General features: G+C 45.5%; 1 protein-coding gene across 13 annotated transcripts in view; it reads left to right on the top strand.

Annotated features, from left to right (window-relative positions):
* The window catches only part of mlip (muscular LMNA-interacting protein), a 228,939-nt gene that overhangs the window by 165,201 nt on the left and 44,090 nt on the right, over positions 1–19,648 (top strand). For all 13 annotated transcript variants that reach the window (XM_067983974.1, XM_067983969.1, XM_067983967.1 and 10 more), the window contains 5 exons: positions 7,811–7,903; positions 8,006–8,092; positions 8,216–8,275; positions 10,335–10,379; positions 16,340–16,384. In XM_067983974.1, coding sequence (XP_067840075.1) covers positions 7,811–7,903; positions 8,006–8,092; positions 8,216–8,275; positions 10,335–10,379; positions 16,340–16,384 — 330 coding nt within the window. The remainder of the gene's footprint in view (positions 1–7,810; positions 7,904–8,005; positions 8,093–8,215; positions 8,276–10,334; positions 10,380–16,339; positions 16,385–19,648) is intronic.

Raw genomic sequence — 19,648 nt, 5'->3', positions numbered from 1 at the left:
ATGATCTCTACAATCTTTTGGATGTATATTGAAGGCATTCGTAATATGTCCGTGTAACCGAGGTCCCTTGTTATCTGTGTTCATACTGACGGAATTCAGTACAGAAAATCTACTGGAATCTCATATCTAGATGATGCACACTGAATAATAATAGTGCATGAAACATTAAATTGGTGATAAGTAGGCATTCTAAACCTGCAACCACAGGGGCTAGATACTGATAACACATGCAATACATAGATAGCCTTTGATAATGTATATCTGGTATATCCTCTTTAAGGCCCTGGGCCATTTCAGCACCCAATGATAGCAGCAGTTATAAGTCCAGATCAACAGTATTGTAGCACATACAACGATATAATCAAGAAAGGGCCATTCAGCCCATCAAGCTCATCCTGTTGTTAAATCCATGTACAATGCCTTGTTGAATGTTCAGTCCTTTTCTGAGTGCTTTCATAAAGCCCACCTTCACTAGCCCCTGCCCTAGCCCTGAACTCACATCTTTCTCTAGTTTCTCTCCTGTCTCCCCTCATACCCTCTCCGAGCTCATCTTGATCATGAGACCCACCTCCTGCTTCCTCGACCCTATTCCCACCAAACTGCTGACCACCCAACTTCCCTTCCTGGTCCCCATGTTAGCTGATATTGTAAACGGTTCCCTCTCCTCTGATACTGTCACCCTCCCTTTCAAATCTACCGTCATCAGCCCCTCCTCAAAAAACCCACCTTTGACCCCTCTGTCCTTGCAAGCTACCGCCCCATCTCCAACCTCCATTCCCTCTCCAAACTCCTTGAACGTGTTGTTGCCTCACAAATCAGTGCCCATCTTTCCCGCAACTCCATGTTCGAACCTCTCTAATCAGATTTCCGCCCCTGCCACTGTACTGAAACTGGCCTTATTAAAGTTACAAATGACATCCTATGTGACTGTGACCGTGGTAAACTGTCCCTCCTCATCCTTCTTGACCTATCTGCAGCCTTTGACACGGTTGACCACACCATCCTCCTCCAGTGCCTCTCCTCCATCGTCCAGCTGGGTGGGACTGCGCTCGCCTGGTTCCATTCTTATCTATCCAGTCGTGGCCAGAGAATCACCTGTAATGGCTTCTCTTCCCACTCCTGCACCGTTACCTCTGGAGTCCCCCAAGGATCCACCCTGGGAAGCTTTTGATTTCTCATCTTCATGCTGCCCCTTGGCAACATCAGATTCCACATGTACACTGATGACACCCAGCTCTACCTCAGCACCACCTCTCTGGACCCCTCCACTGCCTCTGATTTGTCACACGGCTTGTCTGACATCCAGTATTGGATGAGCAGAAATTTCCTCCTATTGGGGAGACCAAAGTCAGAGGGGCAGATTTTCAGTTGATGGAGTGGGGGCTCCGAAAATTGCTGAAATCCGGAGCGGGTTCAGAGCCCGGCTCCAACCCGCTGACTTCCGGGTTCCCCAGTGACACATTCGGGTGCGCCCGCCTCCCGAATGCGGGATTCCCCCCGGCAATTAAAGCCGGCGGGATGATCATTTGCATAGTTTGTCAGATAGTTAAAGTACTTGAAATACCTGATTGAGTAGACATTTTGGAAGAGGTGCGATTTTGAAGGATCCTCAGCGTGTTTCCCGTGCTGTGGGAAACACTCCCTGTTGGAGCAGACGTGTTTCAGCCAGCAACCAGTGGGAGATGCAAAGGATTATTTGACAGGTGGGGATAAAACCTCATTTATTGCAGCAGGGCACTCTGTCACTTCAGACAAAGTTTTGGCTGCAAGACCTGTGTGTTTTCACTCAAAATTCTTACTTTCCACCCAAAACTCTGCTGTGCAAACACATTTACCTACTTTGCGGACCCCCTTAAACTCACACCATCAGGATGGGGGAAGCGCCATGGTTGCATTCACCACTACATCCGAGGACGAGCAACATCATCAGCCTCGCCAGGCACAGCGCCCACCTCCGCCACGTGGAGCTCCACAACACAGTGCTGCACCACAGGCACCTGCACAACAGCACGGAGGGCAACAACAGAGAGAGCGACATCGCAGGAGGCACTACCCTCACCACAGGGTCTACAGACCGAGGCTCAGCTTCCTGGACCTCTCTGAGGAGCAGTGCATACGGAGGCTCAGAGTCAGTCGCCAGGTAGTCGTGGACATCTGCAGCCTCCTTCATGCCGAGCTGCTCCCGGCTGGGCCGAGCAGCATCTCCTGACCTGTCGCTGTCAAAGTCACCACTGCCCTCAACTTCTTCACCTCCGGATCATTCCAGGGTGCCACCGGGGACATCGCCGGGGTCTCTCAGTTGTCTGCACACAAGTGCATAAGGCAGGTCACCGACGGCTTGTTTCGCAGGGCCTCGCACTACATCAACTTCTCCATGGATGACCTCAGCCAGACGGAGAGGGCAGTGGGATTCCACGCTGTGTCTGGCTTCCCACGGGTGCAGAGTGTAATCGATTGCACCCATATAGCAATCCGAGCACCTCCACACGAGTCAGGACTGTTCATCAACAGGAAGGGCTATCACTCCATCAACACTCAGCTCGTTTGTGACCACCACAAGAGATTCCTTCACGTCTGCACCAGATTCCCTGGCAGCTGCCACGATTCCTTCATCCTCCGGGAGTCCAACATCCCGCCCCTCTTCCACACACCGAACACCCGCAAGGGCTGGCTCCTCGGGGACAAGAGATAACCCCTGCACACGTGGCTCATGACACCTCTGTGGAACCCCACCACTGAGCAACAGCGTTGATCTAACGACAGCCACATCACTACCAGGTCTAGAATTGAACATCCGATAGGGCTGCTCAAGATGCGATTCAGGTGCCTTTTTCATTCTGGGGGAGAGCTTCAATACGCAACAGACAGAGTGGGACCCATTATAGTCGTGTGTTGTGCCCTGCACAACACGGCACAACAGAGAAGGATGCCGCTGGAGGAGACCCCAGCCACATCTGCCACCGATATTGAGGAGGAGGAGGATGAAGACAAGGATGAGGACGAAGAGGAGGAGGAAGTGGAGGAGGAGCAACCCCTGGGCAGAACAGGGTCTCACCTGGCTGCTCGTGAGGCCAGGGAGTCACTGATATGTGAACGGTTCTCTTAACATCAGACAGCGTGAAGAGTCCAGTCCTCACCACCTGGACAGAGGAGCAACCACACCAGCACCCTCGCCCCCCACACAAAACAGTCCTGCAACTACACTTATGCCCACTGTAAGTGACCCAATGGGTGGCATCAAGTGTGGGCGTTCATGGTGAACCTCGTGAAATGACCTTATTACAGAAGCCAATCAAGCATGGCCAAGATGTGGCAGTAGTGGTGACAATAATAATATTTAATATGCATTTAACAAAAAGCAAATATAAATAAAAAAACCATGACCAACCATCAAACACCCTTGTGCATCCCCTTCGTGCTTACAAAACCTTCGCCTTTCTCTTCCGACTCCTCCTACGTGGTGCATCCCCTGTGGCTGCAGCAGAGGTAGTGGCAGGTTGCTCTTGTTCATGCCCTGACCGATTAGATGCTTTGGGCCTACGCCCTCTGGGTTTCGGTGCCCATGAGGGCCCCTCCAAAGACTGCTCCACCTGTACCTGTGGAGGCAGCATTGTGGGTACTGGTTGAAAGGGGGGCAATGGGTGAGACGTGGGGGTGCTTTGAGTGGAAACCCCACTTCCATGTCCCCTTTTTCCACCATTCCTCCCCTGGGCCAGGCCCACACCACTCCTACCACTCTGCTCGATGACAGACTGCTGGATATGTGTGAAGCCTTGTAAGGCCAGTGCCAGAGTATATGTCTGCCTGTTTAAGGCGGCAGAATGTTGTTCGCCCTGAGTCCGAACGGCCGTTGTCAGGGCCTGAAAGGACTCATTTGTGAGCCATGCTTGAAGCTCCATGGAGGCTAGCCTTCCCTCCATCGCAGACATTCCCACACTTAACCGCGACACTATCTCAGAGATGCCCTCACGTCCCCGTGACAGTATCTCAGAGATTCCCTCCTGTACCTATGCCACTATTCCACTCATGCAGGAGTTGGACTCCTCCATCCTCTGGGCGATTGTGGAGAGTGCGCGTGGCACCTGTTCCAGCACCTCACAGATGTGCTGCTGCCCCTCGATCATTCTCCTTTTAAAGGACGGCCCCTCAGGGTTCAGCATCTGTGTCCAGCTGAGCAGAGCCTGGAGAGGAGTGCTCCCACCGACACGGACTCTCCACAGCTGCCCCTGCCACTCGTGTCCTCTGAGGAATCGCCCTCTGCTGTCACGGCGGTCGCTGAAGGCCCTGTAAGAGAACAGAAGGCAATATTAAGCATGATCACAGATGTTGAGGTGCTGAAGATGGCGAGGCATGTTAACATCAATTCATATTGTGTGTACTGAATGTTAAAGTTCTGTCACCAGACGTTTGTCGGGTGCCAGTCTCGGCCTCCCCGATGGACAGGCCCTCGAGGGTTCGGCTCAGCTCCAGCGCCTCCTGCTCCGTGTCTGTGAGGACGACGGTTTGTTGCGGCCCCCCTCCGGTCCCCACCCTCTCCCGTGCATTCTGGGCTCTCTTCTCCTATAAGGGGAGAAAGTAGAGAGGCGTGAGTGAGGGATGGTGACGTGGCCAACCGATGAATGCACTGGTTTGGGTGAGGCTGACCGTGAAAGAGATGCACCAGAGGTTGAGTATGAGACAGAGCCATGACATTGTATGAGGATTGGGTTGAGTGGTAGTGATGGGATGAGTACTGGGGAGGTGAGGAAGTGCAGGTAAGTTGAGGATGAGCTTTGTGTGGTGTGAGGAGTGATGTGATAGAGTGGTGTTGGCAGTGCAGAATGAGTTGTGGGGTGGGGGCGGTGATGTGGAAGACGGGGTGTAGGAGAATGAGTAAGTGTACTCACTTTGCTGACCTAGTTAGGTCATTGAAGCACTTCCTGCACTGGATCCAGGTGCGGGAGATGTTGCTGCTGCTGGTGACCTCCTCTGCCACCTCGAGCCAGGCCGCCTTAGTGGCCGAGGCAGGCCACTTCCTCCCGTCCGCTGGGTAAAACGCATCCCTCCTCCTCCTCACCGCATCCAGTAGGACCTGGAGAGAGGCATCGTTGAATCTAGGATCAGCCTTTCCACTGGGCTGCTCCATTGTTCTGTTTGGGTTTTTGCTCCAGGAACAGCCATTGGAGGACTGGCCCTTTAAATAAGGCTCCTCCAGCTGACAGCCTGTGATGCGGGTGCGCAGTCCGCCCGCTGCGCAGCTTTCGGACGGCAAACCCGGAAACCAGGTTAAGTGGCTCCAATTTACGCGCGATCGCGTGGGGAACAGACAGATTTTATTGGGCGGGTTACCCACGAGCCCAATCGCCCCCCCGCTGTCATCCCACCTCCCCACTAATATCGGGGCCATTCGTCTTTGGTCCCCACCATAAACTCTCTTCCCTAGCCACTGACTCCATCTCTCTCCCTGGTCACTGTCACCAGACTGTTGGCAATCTCGGTGTGCTACTTGACCCTAAACTTCCGACCCCATTTCATCTCCGTCACAAAGACCACCCGTTTCTGCCCCTGCCTCAGCTCATCTGCTGCTGAAACCCTCATCCATGCCTTTGTTACCTCTAGACTCGACCACTCCAGTGCTTTCTGTACCAGCCTTCCACCTTGCACCCTCCATAAACTTGAGCTCATCCTTAAACTCTGCTGCCCGTATCCTAACATACATCAAGTCCTGTTCACCCATCACCCCTGTGCTCGCTGACCTACATTGGCTCCTGGTCCACCAATGCCTCAAATTTAAAATTCTTATCCTTATGCTCAAACGCCTCCATGGCCTCACCCCTCCCTATCTCTGTAACCTCCTCTAGCCCTACAGCCCTCCGAGAACTCTGTGTTCCTCTAATTCTGGCCTCTTCTGCATCCCCGATTTCCTTCGCCCCACCATTGGCGGCCATGCCTTCAGCTGTCTAGGCCCTAAGTTCTGGAATTCCTTCCCTAAACCTTTTCTGCCTTCTGCCTCTCCATCTCTCTCTCCTCCTTTAGGACACTCCTAAAAACCTAGCTCTTGGACTAAGCTTTTGGTCACCTGTCCCAATCTCTCCTTATGCGGATTGGTGTCAAATTTTGTTTGCTAACGCTCCTATGAAGCACCTTGGGACGATTTACTACGTTAAAGGTGCTATATAAATGCAAGTTGTTGTTGTTGTGATATGTGGCACTCTATTCCATACATCGATTGCTCTAAAACCATTGACTAGGACCATCTGACCAGCAGGGGTCGTCACAACCTACCAGATGTCGATGGAAATGAGTGAAAGAATTTCCTGTTTTTGTGTTTTAAAGTGTTGTTTGCAGTTTACCATCTATTATTCCTTTTCAAACCTTATCAGTGGAAAAAAATGATTTTCTGATAGACTTATCAATAAACCAGACAATGGAGATTTAAACGAAAAAAAGTCAGTGACATTCGTTTAACAATAATAACAACTTGCATTTACCTAGCACTGTAACGTAGTAAAACGTCCCAGAGTGCTTCACAGGAACGATTATCAGACAAAAATTGACACCGAGCCACATAAGGAGATATTAGGACAAGTGACCAAAAGCTTGGTCAAAGAGGTAGGTTTTAAGGAGCGTCTTAAAGGAGGCGATAAAGAGGCGGAGAGGTTTAGGGAGGGAATTCCAGAGTTTAAGGTCTAGGCAGCTGAAGGCACGGCCGCCAATGGTGGAGCGATTAAAATCGGGGAGGCGCAAGAGTCCAGAATTGGAGGGGTGCAGAGATCTCGGAGGGGGTTGTAGGGCTGAAGGAGGTTACAGAGATAGGGAGGGGGCGAGGCCATGGAGGGATATGAAAATTATAAAATCGAGGCGATCCCGGACCGTGCATATGATGAATGATAAGCTTGTAATCTTACTGAACAGATTCAAATGACCGTGCGAGTGAAGGCCATTTGGTTTGCAACTTAATTTAAAACCAGAAATGACATTGCAGCCTATTTTATCATATAGAAATTGTGGAGTTTGCGGATGGTTTAATATTTGGTACAGCAGATGTCAACAGCCTGTCTGCTCCATGTAACCAAGCGTAACGTGCCTTCATTGAAGGATTAACCATTGAGAAGTTATCATTGCAAGTTCATTGACAGGTTATGCGCTGTTGACTCCTGGTTAACAACAGGTACTGACTGTGAATCAATGGCCCAGATTTTGCTGCCAAAATAATGGCAATTTTAATGGTGCTCGCTGTTATTAACGTGTAAATCGTCCAGCAACTTGTAGCGAGGAAGAGATACCTCTGAATTGCGAATCGTCGCAGGCTGCTGGACGATTTTCACCACTCATCTCTGGACACCTGAGAGATGAGTGAGACTATAGAGTATCAATCTGTTATAAGTGCTTCTTAAAATTCTGATTAATCACTGAACAAGTTCTTTAACAGCAGCAGTAAATCTGCACAGTTACAGGCCTCCTCTTATTCAGCACAAGGCAATGCCAAAGAACATAAGGAAAGAATGAGCAAAGACCACTCAGCTCATCCAGATTATTCCCCCTTTGGTTAGCTCCATGTACGCAGACCACGTTTTACTCTTTTAGGGAGAAAAAGCCCCCTCAGTACTCAGTCTCAGGATGGTCTAATTACAGGATGGATATTTTCATTGACTGTGTTACAGTCCTTGCAATCCAGGAGCACAGAGTTGAAAACACTCGGCGGAGGGGGGTGTTGTTGTTTACGAGTAAATGATTGAGATGCACCTCTTTTTAACCAGGGTTGACACTCAGATCCACATGGCTATTTTTGGGATTGTTTCTGAAAGAATTTGCATTTCCTTTTTAACAGGCCATCGATGAAGCAATCAGTGACTACGAGAAGATACCACCTGGTCTCACTGAGTCTGCAGCACACAACGCATCAGAGGAAACCCATTCACAAGTAAGCTTTATAGACACAGCATTAATTAGCGATGCGGTTTTGCTAGTTTTGTGTTAAGTGGTTGTACAACTAATGTGTATAACATTGTTTACCTTTTCACAGTTCCTATTTGAGTCTGAGAGTCTCAGGCGGCGGTCTGAGGAACTATATGCTACTATTCAACAAGTGTTAGAGGATCCACTGCCAATGGTAATGAAAGAATTGAGCCAACATTTACTTTCTTTTCTTGTTTTCCCCCCCTTACTCCCTCCTCCCACCAAACACACACCAATCTTTAACCGTGTCCTCACATTTCACCCTCCCGTCTTCTAGCGCTGCTCAAGTTCTACTCCCAATTCCTTGCAGAAGTTGCTGGATTCAGAAGCACACAAAGTACGTGAGTGATAATGCATGAACTGTAGAACTTGCATGTACCTACAGGGTGGGGGCAGTAGCATTGTTTCTACTGCAGTTGATTGTTTAGAGAAAATTGGTGAAGAAAATTGATTTAGAAAAAAACACACACACGCATTCTTGCACAAATGAAAGTCTGCTTCAACCAAACTGCAATAAAAAAAAATGTCCATAAATTGATTCACTGTTTAAATGTTTTCAATCACACTGGCAAATCTCTGTAAAATCAAATATTCCACTTGCAATTCAAATTTAATTCCTTGATTCCTCAAAATTCTGTTGTTGACATGCTTTGTTAAATATTATTCCAGGTTTATTAATCTTTTGATTCTGATGTCCTGTGCTGTTTAACTAGCTGTTGAAAACAAATTATTCTTGCTTAATCTTAATCTTATTTTAATTGATCTGTTTTTTTGTGTCAGTGCAAAAGCTGTTATTATTATCTGTTCTTTCAAGTTAAAAACTTCAAATAATTAAGTTGCTAAATGATTTATTTTTTATATGTTGTACTTCAAAATTGCTAGGTGGGTCACGGAATTCTACACAATAATTCTCACACCAGAAAAGTGTGAAGTGATACATTTCGGTAGGAAGAATGAGGAGAGGCAATATAAACTAAATGGTACAATTTTAAAGGGGGTGCAGGAACAGAGAGACCTGGGGGTGCACATACACAAATCTTTGAAGGTGGCAGGACAAGTTGAGAAGATTGTTAAAAAAGCATATAGGATCCTGGGCTTTATTAATAGAGGCATAGAGTTCAAAAGCAAGGAAGTTATATTAAACCTTTATAAAACACTGGTTAGGCCTCAGCTGGAGTATTATGTTCAATTCTGGGCACCACACTTTGGGAAGGATGTCAAGGCCTTAGAGAGGGTGCAGAAGACATTGACTAGAATGATACCAGGGATGAGGGACTTCAGTTATGTGGAGAGACTGGAGAAGCTGGGGTTGTCCTCCGTAGAACAGAGAAGGTTAAGAGGAGATTTGATGGAGGTGTTCAAAATCATGAACGGTTTTGACCGAGTAAATAAGGAGAAACTGTTTCCAGTGACAGGAGGGTCGGTAACCAGAGGACTCAGATTTAAGGTGGTCGGCAAAAGAGCCAGAGACGACATGAGGAAACATTTTTTTTAGGCAACGAGTTGTAATGATCTGGAACGCACTGTCTGAAAGGGCGGTGGAAGCAGATTTAATAGTAACTTTCAAAAGTGAATTGGATAAATACTTGAAGGGAAAAAATTTACAGGGCTATGGGGAAAGAGCAGGGGAATGGGACTAATTGGATAGTTCTTTCAAAGAGCTGGCAGAAGCATGATGGGCCAAATGGCCTCCTCCTGTGCTGTACCTACTATGATACCAGTCAGTGGCACTGTGACAGTTAGTTGCAATGATAAGTCACTTAATGTTACCGGCTAAAACACAAACTGCAGCTCAATGCTGGCTTGTCATTCATGCATCTGCATACCCTGACCAATGGATGGCAATGCAGCAATCTGTGTTCTTGAGGCAGAAGCTCTCCTCGCAACCCTCATTTCCAATAATGTTTCCAAAAGTTAAGCAATTTTAATCATCAATATGAACATAGTTTCCTCTTTCGTACCCAAGCACACCCATTTGCTGCCCAACCACATCAGTTCTGATGTTTTTCAGAAGCTGGAAGCTTATAATTACTGCTCTTTTTGAGTGAAAATCTTCAGCAAACTACAAAATAATGTTACAAAAAATATTTTCTATGGGGAGAATATTTTATGCCAAACTAAATACTCTTTAGCCTTGTTAGCCCATACATGTTACCAGTAACTATACATATTTAGATAGTCTTTTGAAGTCTACATTTTAGGTCTCTGTAATAAATTGTAATTCTTACAAAAAGTTTTTCAGCCTTTGCGATATTTTGCTGACCTATTTTGAAATCAGTGATTTATAATTGTTTTCAAGCATCCTTAAGTAATTGCCTCAATTACAATTTACAAAGTATACTGCCTCCCCACTCCATTTCACTGAGAGGTAATTCTTGAATATTTTTCCTTTCCAGCCTGTTAGTCCCATACCGAAATCAGCTGGGAGAGAAACCAAATATGTGAGTTTCTTTTTGGTGCGATGTATATTGAGAACAGTCACATTTCCTGAATTGCGAGAGAGGACATGTTGAATATTCGGTACTGAAAATGAGGCCATGTAGGATTACAGTTGTTTTACTTCTGCTCTGTCTTGACAAAAAAAAAAGTAACCTTGCCCATGACTACCTGTGATGTGGAGATGTGGGAAACTACCTGGGAATGGTTTATTTTCTTCATTCAAATAACTGCGTGCTGAAGTGCTTTATACAAAACATACATTGTGACCTGCACCCACTGATGGCAGATCATTCAAATCCACCAGCAAATATGACTGGTATGAATGACTTGGAAGGGTGATAGTGGGGCATATGTTATCTCCTCCTCCCCTGTTCCCATGCAGGGACATAAGCTCCCGAGTTCGGATTTCATTGAATGCCATTTAAAAAGAAAAGCCTCATTCAATGGATAATGACATCTATTCCTGCTGATCCAACTAACATTAGTTGGTATCGAATATCAGGGAACACAAATTAGAAATTAAGAACGTAAGAGTAAAAAGGGAAGTTGAAACTTTTTTTAAAAAACGCAAGTGGTAATAGAATCATGGGAAGATTTTTGAGGCACATGTTATCAAGTAGTTGTTTTTCTGAAGAGAGAAGGAATCCAGGGACAGTGATTGGAGCAGACAGTTAGCTGTGACTCAGCGGTAGCCCCCTCACCTGTGAGTCGAAAGGTTGTCGGTCCAAGTCCCACTCCAAAGACTTGAGCGCAAAATCTAGGCTAACATTCCAGTGCAGTACCGAGGGAGTGCTGCACCGTCGAAGGTGCCGTCTTTCTGATGAGGCATTAAACTGAGGCTCAGCCTGCCCTCCCAGGTTGACATAAAAGATCCCATGGCACTATTCTGAAGGTGAACAGGGGGGTTCTCCCCAGTATCCTGGCCAATATTTATCCCTCATCACTAAAACAAATTACCTGGTCATTATTACATTACTGTTTGTGGAACCTTGCTGTTGCGTTTCCTACAGTACAACAATGACTACACGTCAAAAAGTACTTCATTGACTGTAAAGCGCTTTGGGATGTCCTGAGGTCACGAAAGGTGTCATATAAATGGGTCTTTCTTTTTATAAATGCAAGTATTATTGGATGCAGGGGGCAAATAGAGGTTTTTCTGAAGAGAAAATGGATTGAAGCAGTAGTATCAATGGGGAAGAAATTCAACATTGGTGACGTGACAAATTTAGAAGTGTAATGGCCCGTGTCTGATCTGCGCGTGCCTTTGAGACGCTGTTAAATTCGTCAAGGCTTTTTTTTTAGGCAACCCTAGCAGCACAGGCCTTATTTAATATTAAAATTAGGAACCTTCACCTATTTCAGGATTCATTTGTTAAACTCGTTAAGACTATTCGGAGCTGGGGAAGTTTTTCCAGCCCTACAGCGGCCTAACGAGCAGTCCTTAAAGGGACCGCTGGAGGCCGCTGAAGAAACCATCAGGTAAGCTTACGTCAGTGTAGAGCCAGAAGGAGCGGGAGTGCTCATCCTGATGGCACATTAATATTGCGGGCCACTGCTGGCCTGTGCTCACCCCCTTGTCATTTGCCTCCCTCTCTGGTCTTACCTGTAGGCTGCTGCCAGTGAGGCAGCCAGTCGAATTTGGAGCTGAGCAAAGCAGCGAGCTGCTTCTGGATGCATGACGAGCGCTGGCAGCTCTCTACAATTATTACAGCGAGGCCCAATTTCTGTTGCGCCTCCCGGTTCAGGCGTGTGCTGGAAGCACCCCATTATTTATGAGCCTCAAAATGGGTTGCAATGAATTTCTAGCCCGATGGATTTAAAAGGCAAGGCAGTAGATGCGTTTCTGAAGAGAAGGGCTTAAAAGAAATGAGGCCAAGATTTTCTCTCTGTTTGCTAGGTGTAGTGAAATAGTTAGCCTACTTTAATAAGCAACCAACAATCTTTCCCTCATGGTGGGAAGATGGGTAAATGGTGATGAAATTAACCAGAATGGAATGAGTATGTTAAGATTTTTTCTGTTATTAAATATTTCTCTCATTCTTGCGCATCGTTTGATTTTAGAACTGTCACTTGGCACATTTTGAGTTTGTTTGCACTGCCATAAAAATAAGTTTCCTCTTTCTGAATGTTGAGACAAATGTCTTTTCAGAATTTACACATTCTGCATGCAGTGTTTCGTTACGGATGGGGGCACCAACATCTCGCTCATAAGCGAGGCAGAAGCTGCTCCTAACGATCCTGGTAAACTGTCCTTCACTTCAGAGGGAATTTCCAGTGGCACGGATCAACTGGGGGCAGCAATTCCTCTCTACATGGTTTAAACAAAGTCCTCAACCTTCATGAAACAAACTGGTTAACAACGTTGTTGAAATAGGGAACAGAGGAATTTCACTTGAACGTGTTAATCAATTTGCTAAAAGTAGCACACTCAGGAATTTCTCCCCTGAAGTGTTTTTAGCATGGGACCAATAAGCCAAGTGTTTTCTTTAACACCTGCTCCTCCAACCAGTGGGGAAAGCAGTCTATTCACTTTTTTTTTTGGTGCTCCAAGTGAGATCACTTCCACCCTGAGTTAATGTACTCAATGATTACTATGTTGAAATATTTATTAGAGATAGCACTAATCAGACATCGTTCAAGTAGGCTTGAAGACTTCAATGTCAAGATGATGGAGGTCCAACAACAACAACAACTTGCATTTATATAGTGCCTTTAATGTTGTAAAACGTCCCAAGACTCTTCAAAGGAGTGTTATTGAGCAAAATTTGACACCGAGCCTCATAAGGAGATAGCTTGGTCAAAGAGATAGGTTTTAAGGAGCATCTTAAAGGAGGATAGAGAGGCAGAGAGGTTTAGGGAGGGAATTTCAGAGCTTAGGGCCTAGGCAGCTGAAGGCATTGCTGCCAATGCCCTAGACAATCTTAAAACAAACAAATTCCCAGGGACGGGTAGTATCTATATCGGGGTACTAAGAGAGAGACATGACAACATTTGTGATCTAACGATGATGTTGGGGGAGTTGAATGTTGAGGAGGTACTACATTAATTGGATTGAATCAAGCTAATGTAATACCAATATTAAAAAAAAGATGCTGAAACAGAGTCAGGCAACCACACGTCAATTAGTCTTGCACCAATAACTGGTAAAGTAACAGAATGATTATCAGGAATAATTTGGAGGATTACATATATGATATTTTCCAGCAAGTAGCAAGATTCAAATTCTGCCTGACCAACCTTGTAAGTGTAGTAAGTGACATCCCAAATGGACTGTGGGAAGTCCAATGTAATTGTGTACTCAGACTTTCAGAGAGAAACATAGGAACAGGAGTAGGCCATTCAGCCCCTTGAGCCTGTTCCACCATTCAGTTAGATCATGGCTCATCTGTATATTAACTCCATCTACCCGCCTTGGTTCCATAACACTTAGTGTCCTTGCCTTTGTCAAAGTCCACACAAAAGGTTCCTAAAGTGGTGAGAATTCAAGGTAAATCCTGGAAATGGATAAGAAATTGGTTGAAGAAAAGGCAACAGTTGATACTTGTTGAGCGGGTGATGTTGGTGTGAGGGAAGGACTGATTGCAGTGGCCATATGATTTGTGGTGGGTCCTTACTGTCTCAATCAACTTGGATTGAAAATGCAATTTGGTCAAATTTCCACTTTACCAGACTGGGAGTAGCAGTTGAATCCAATGAGATAGTGAAAGGCAGACACATTTATTTATTTTTTAAACTGAGCTCGATAAAAGCTGAGGAGTGGAATGGTGGCAGGTAATATTAATTATTGATTGGTGCGATGTATTGCACTTTGGAAAAAAGGTGACACGTAAAGAGAGACTTGCATTTATATAGCCCTTTATCATATATCACAGAAACATCTCTACCGTACTCCATTTTTCAATACTTTACTCTAAAATGCAGTCACATTGAATCTAGAGTGGCCTGGTCAAACTGCTCTGGGAATACAACGTCCAATTTTGGTCACTGAGACAAGCCCTGGTGGTGGTGCAGAGAAGAGCCAAGAGGCTGATTCTAAGCATCGGAAGTTTGAGTTATGAGAGGGGCGGGAGTGTGACAAAGAGGGAGATGTTCACTTTTTATTTTATGGGATGCCAGATAGGATAAATCTGATTTAAAAATGGTTTCAACCAGCTATGTCTCTCGAAGGACCCCATTGTTCTGTAGTAATGGGGACCAATGCATGCAACTGACTTGCATTGGACCTACTTAATGTATTCAGTGAAAAAATTGTCTGCCCTGGATGTGTTGTCTTTGTCGTTCACATCCTTGTTCAGAAACCAATCCAATTGAAAATTGTTTGATGGCTGAAATAGCTTGTCTGAAACATTAACAGATGTTAATTGACAGACAATGGAGTAGATTATTCTAATTTCTCCAAATGCTGAGCCAGTAAGGGAAATGTATGAAAGACTATTAAGCAAACCACTCCACAAGTGAGAGAGCCGGTAAACTCTCAGGCCCTGAAATTAGGCTATGGGATGCAACTAGATGAACAATTCATGAATTTGTCTGAAATTTCTCTTCCCACCATTTCAGAGGTGTTAAATGGACAATGTCTCGGCTAATATAGCTATAACTTCAGGACCTCAATCTGTTTGTTTGTGTCAAAGAATGTGAAAGATGTCCCATGGCATAATTCACAGCTCTGGTTACTCAGCTTTAGGAACATAGGAATTGCTAGACAGAAAAAGACCAAAGACAATCTAGTTTGCATTCTACCATCCTGATAGTCACATGATACAATGGTAATGGAGTAGTTAACTAATCATAGCAATCAATTAGTCTACAACAGAAGCAAGAGTGCTACCACTCAGCCAAGCTGCGATGGGTCTATGTTCTATTTTTGAAGATCAGATATAACAAATGATTTGCAAAAAAAAAAGATGCTTTCAAACCACAGTGTAAACCCATCCATAACATTTATAAAATATGTGTTCAGACACTAAGATGCTTTCAGGGGGGCTGGTTAGAGAGGTTTTTTGATTTAATAGTTAATGGGCAAGAGTGTTCATTCACATGGTTATGGCTTCAAACCATAAACCTAGTCCTGAGACACTGCAATCTTCTTAATACATTTTTTTTGTTACTATTTTAGTAATAAAATAGTAACAAAGATATAGGGCAGAACTTTGAACTTTGGAGGGGGAGTAAAACAAGCATAGAAACATAGAAAATAGGAGCAAGATTAGGCCATTCGGCCTTTCGGGCCTGCTCCGCCATTCTATATGATCATGGCTGATTGTCTAACTCTGTTCCCGCTTTTTCCCCATATCCCTTGATCTCTTTAGCATTAAGAAATATATCTGTCTCCTTCTGGAATACATCTAATGACTTGGCCTCCACTGCCTTCTGTGGTAGAGAATTCCACAGGTTCACCACCCTCTGAGTGAAGAAATTTCTCCTCATCTCGGTTCTAAATGGCATACCCCGTATCCTGAGACCGTGACCCCTGGTTATGGACTCCCCAGCCATCGGGAACATCCTCCCTGCATCTAGCCTGTCTAGCCCTGTTAGAATTTTATATGTTTCGATGAGATCACCTCTCATTCTTCTAAACTCGAGTGAATGAGCAATAGTGGATCGCCCTGCCATTAAATGCCCCGCGAGATCCTCCTTCCCATTGACTTCACTTATTCTGTACCAACGTCTTGTGCTTCAAAATTCAAGATGAATAATGGAGTTAATTGGAACTTGAGAAACTTGTGCCTTTTTATACAAAGGATTAACCACTCCTTGCTGCACCACGGTTACTGGAAATTCTGGTACATTGTGGGATACCGGTTATCTGTTGGTATCTCAGAATAATTTCTCTTGTGCTTCTGGAACCACTAGAATTGGTTTATTAAAGCCATTTGCTTCCTGCAGCGTCCTCTTGCTGCGTGTAGCGCAGTATTCTAAAATGACTGCTGCATTGTAACCTCTTTTTGTATTTCTTTTACAGGCTAATCTCCATCTGCCGGTATCTGAGTCCACAGGGAGAAGGCCTGTAAGTACTCCCGCTCCCGTTCGCAGGTTAAGGTTACTGTTTACCGAGGTCAGTGTGGGTGTGAAGCTATCAGTGACACTGATTATCATCACCAGCAGCAGCTCAAGCTGTCGTTCACTGACTAGTTTTCTCTCACTGAGCACATGTGTATATGGGGCGAGGTAATGGAAGATTTAGACCCTTTGCGTTGGATTTTCCTCTGTTATGATATTGGCAGAAATGGCAGGAAAATAAGATCGTGTCGCCAACTACCACCACCTCCTCGGCCCAGACAGGATTTCTCTCTTCCCCTTCCTATCTGCCAAATGCAAATGTCGACTGGCTCATTTCCCTTCTGTCAGCCCCTCTTCCTGCCACTTCCCAGGACGACATGGAGAAAGGTGGCAGTAGGCCTGGGGTAGTGGTGGGAAGGCCCAAAGGTTATGTTAGTGGAGGGAGACGGTCTCATTAATGCCTCCTCTCCCTCCATTTCTGTCCCACCCACATATTTCTCAACATCTCGGTCTCAGCTGAGGCATTAAAAAAAAGTTCCTTTGTCTGCGGGCAGCATCTGTCACTTTAGGGTCCTTTGCTGCCTATTTGGGGGCTGCAGTGGTCGTCTGACTGCAGCACTCCCCAATTTTCCTCTGTAGCACTGGTGGATTCCCTCTTGATGGTCGGAATCCCACTGGGAGCCCTCCACGCATGGGCAATGACCTCCAACCAGAAAAGTGGGTTGGGATTGGGGTGGAGTCAGAGAGAAGGGGCAGAATTCCTGTCACCTGGGATATTGCTGCAAAGAAGAGAACCCCGGCCTCCTCGTCTTCTCAATTTTCTCCACTCCTCTCATGACGTCGGTGACCCACGCTGGTGTTTGGCGAGAGTACCTCATCCTGTTAACCTTTCTCCATATGTGACCCAGGGAAGACTATTTAATTAAGGGGGGGGGGAGTGGGTAAAGAGAGAGGGAAGAGGCATCACACCTGAACCTTACCTGACAGTACCTAAAATTCACATGAATGCACTTTCCAGCATGGATCACTGGAAGGGAATGAGGAATGGGAATCCTGGACAATTTCCACCCCCACCTCCCAACTAGCTGTTGGGACTGAAAATCACAGTAGGAAGTAGTACCTGTGCCTCCTTAGATATGGGGATGGTGCCGGAGGATTGGAGGATCGTTCAAAAAAGGGGAAAGGAAAATCGTGTTTGACTAACTTGATCGAGTTCTTTGATGAAGTAACGGAGAGGGTTGATGAGGGTAGTGTGGTTGATGTGGTGTATATGGACTTTCAAAAGGCATTTGATAAAGTACCACATAATAGACTTGTTAGCAAAATGCAAGCCCGTGGGAGCAAAGGAACAGTAGCAGCGTGGATACAAAATTGGCTCAGGGACAGAAAGCAGAGAGTAGTGGTGAACGGTTGTTTTTCAGACTGGAGGGAAGTATACAGTGGTGTTCCCCAGGGGTCAGTATTAGGACCACTGCTCTTTTTGATATATATTAATAAGAACATAAGAAATAGGAGCAGGAGTAGGCTATGCGGCCCCTCGAGCCTGCTCCGCCAAACGATCAGATCATGGCTGATCTTCGACCTTAACTCCACTTTCCCACCCGATCCCCATATCCCTCGATTCACCGAGAGTCCAAAAATCTGTTAAAGCCAAATGCCTCATCTCCCACTGCCACCTGGATGGTTTTGATAGAGTGAATAAGGAGAAACTGTATTGATTGGCAGACGTGTCATTAACCAGAGGACACAGATTTAAAGTAATTGGCAAAAGAACCATAGTATCACAGTAGGTACAGCACAGGAGGAGGCCATTCGGCCCATTGTGCCGGCTCTTTGAAAGAGCCATCCAATTAGTCCCATTCCCCTGCTCTTTCCACATAGCCCTGTAAATTTTTCCTTTCAAGTATTTATCAAATTCCCTTTAGAAAGTTACGATGAATCTGCTTCCACCACCCTTTCAGGCAGCGCATTCCAGATCATAACAACTCGCTGCGTAAAAAAATGTTTCCTCATGTCGTCTCTGGCTCTTTTGCCGATCACCTTAAATCTGTGTCCTCTGGTTACCGACCCTTCTGCCACTGGAAACAGATTCTCCTTATTTACTCTGTCAAAATTATTCATGATTTTGAACACCTCTATCAAATCTACCCTTAACCTTCTCTGTTCTAAGGAGAACAACCCCAGCTTCTCCAGTCTCTCCACATAACTGAAGTCCCTCATCCCTGGTACCATTCTAGTAAATCTCTTCTGCACCCTCTCTAAGGCCTTGACATCCTTCCCAAAGTGTAGTGCCCAGAACTGAACACAATACTCCAGCTGAGGCCTAACCAGTGATTTTTAAAGATTTAGCATAACTCCTTGCTTTTGTACTCTCTGCCTCTATTAATAAAGCCCAGGATCCCATATGCTTTTTTAACAGCCTTCTCAACTTGTCCTGCCACTTTCAAAGATTTGTGTATGTGCACCCCCAGGTCTCTCTGTTCCTGCACCCCCTTTAAAATTGTACCATTTAGTTTATATTGCCTCTCCTCATTGTTTCTACCAAAATGTATCACTTCACACTTCTCTGTGTTAAATTTCATCTGCCATGTGTCTGCCCATTTCACCAGTCTGTCTATGTCCTCCTGAAATCTGTTACTATCCTCCTCATTGTTTACTACATTTCCGAGTTTTGAAATTATACCCTCTATACCTAAGTCCAGGTCATTAATGTACATCAAAAAGAGCAGTGGTCCCAATGCTGACCCCTGGGGAACACCACTGTATACTTCCCTCCAGTCTGACAAACAACTGTTCACCACTACTCTCTGCTTTCTGTCTCTTAGCCAATTTTGTATCCATTCTGCCACTGTCCCTTTAATCCCATGGGCTTTAATTTTGCTAACCATGTAATACTTTATCAAATGCCTTTTGAAAGTCCATATACACAACATCAACCACACTACCCTCATCAATCCTCTCCGTTACTTCATCAAAGAACTCAATCAAATTAGGCAAACATGATTTTCCTTTAACAAATCCGTGCTGACTTTCATTTATTAGCCCAGACCTTTCCAAGTGCCAATTAATTTTGTCCCAGATTATTGTCTCTAAAAGTTTCCCCACCACCGATGTTAGGCTGACTGGCCTGTAATTACCGGGTTTATCCCTCTCCCCTTTTTTGAACAATTCTCCAATCCTCCGGCACCATCCCCATATCTAAGGAGGCACAGGTACTACTTCCTACTGTGATTTTTCGCCTGTGAAGTTGAGTTATGCTTTTAAGCCAAAA

The sequence above is a fragment of the Heptranchias perlo genome, chromosome 5, assembly GCF_035084215.1.
Source record: "Heptranchias perlo isolate sHepPer1 chromosome 5, sHepPer1.hap1, whole genome shotgun sequence".
Lineage (NCBI taxonomy): Eukaryota > Metazoa > Chordata > Chondrichthyes > Hexanchiformes > Hexanchidae > Heptranchias > Heptranchias perlo.
The sequence above is the reverse complement of the archived record's forward strand: the minus strand, read 5'-3'. Positions and strand labels throughout refer to the sequence as shown.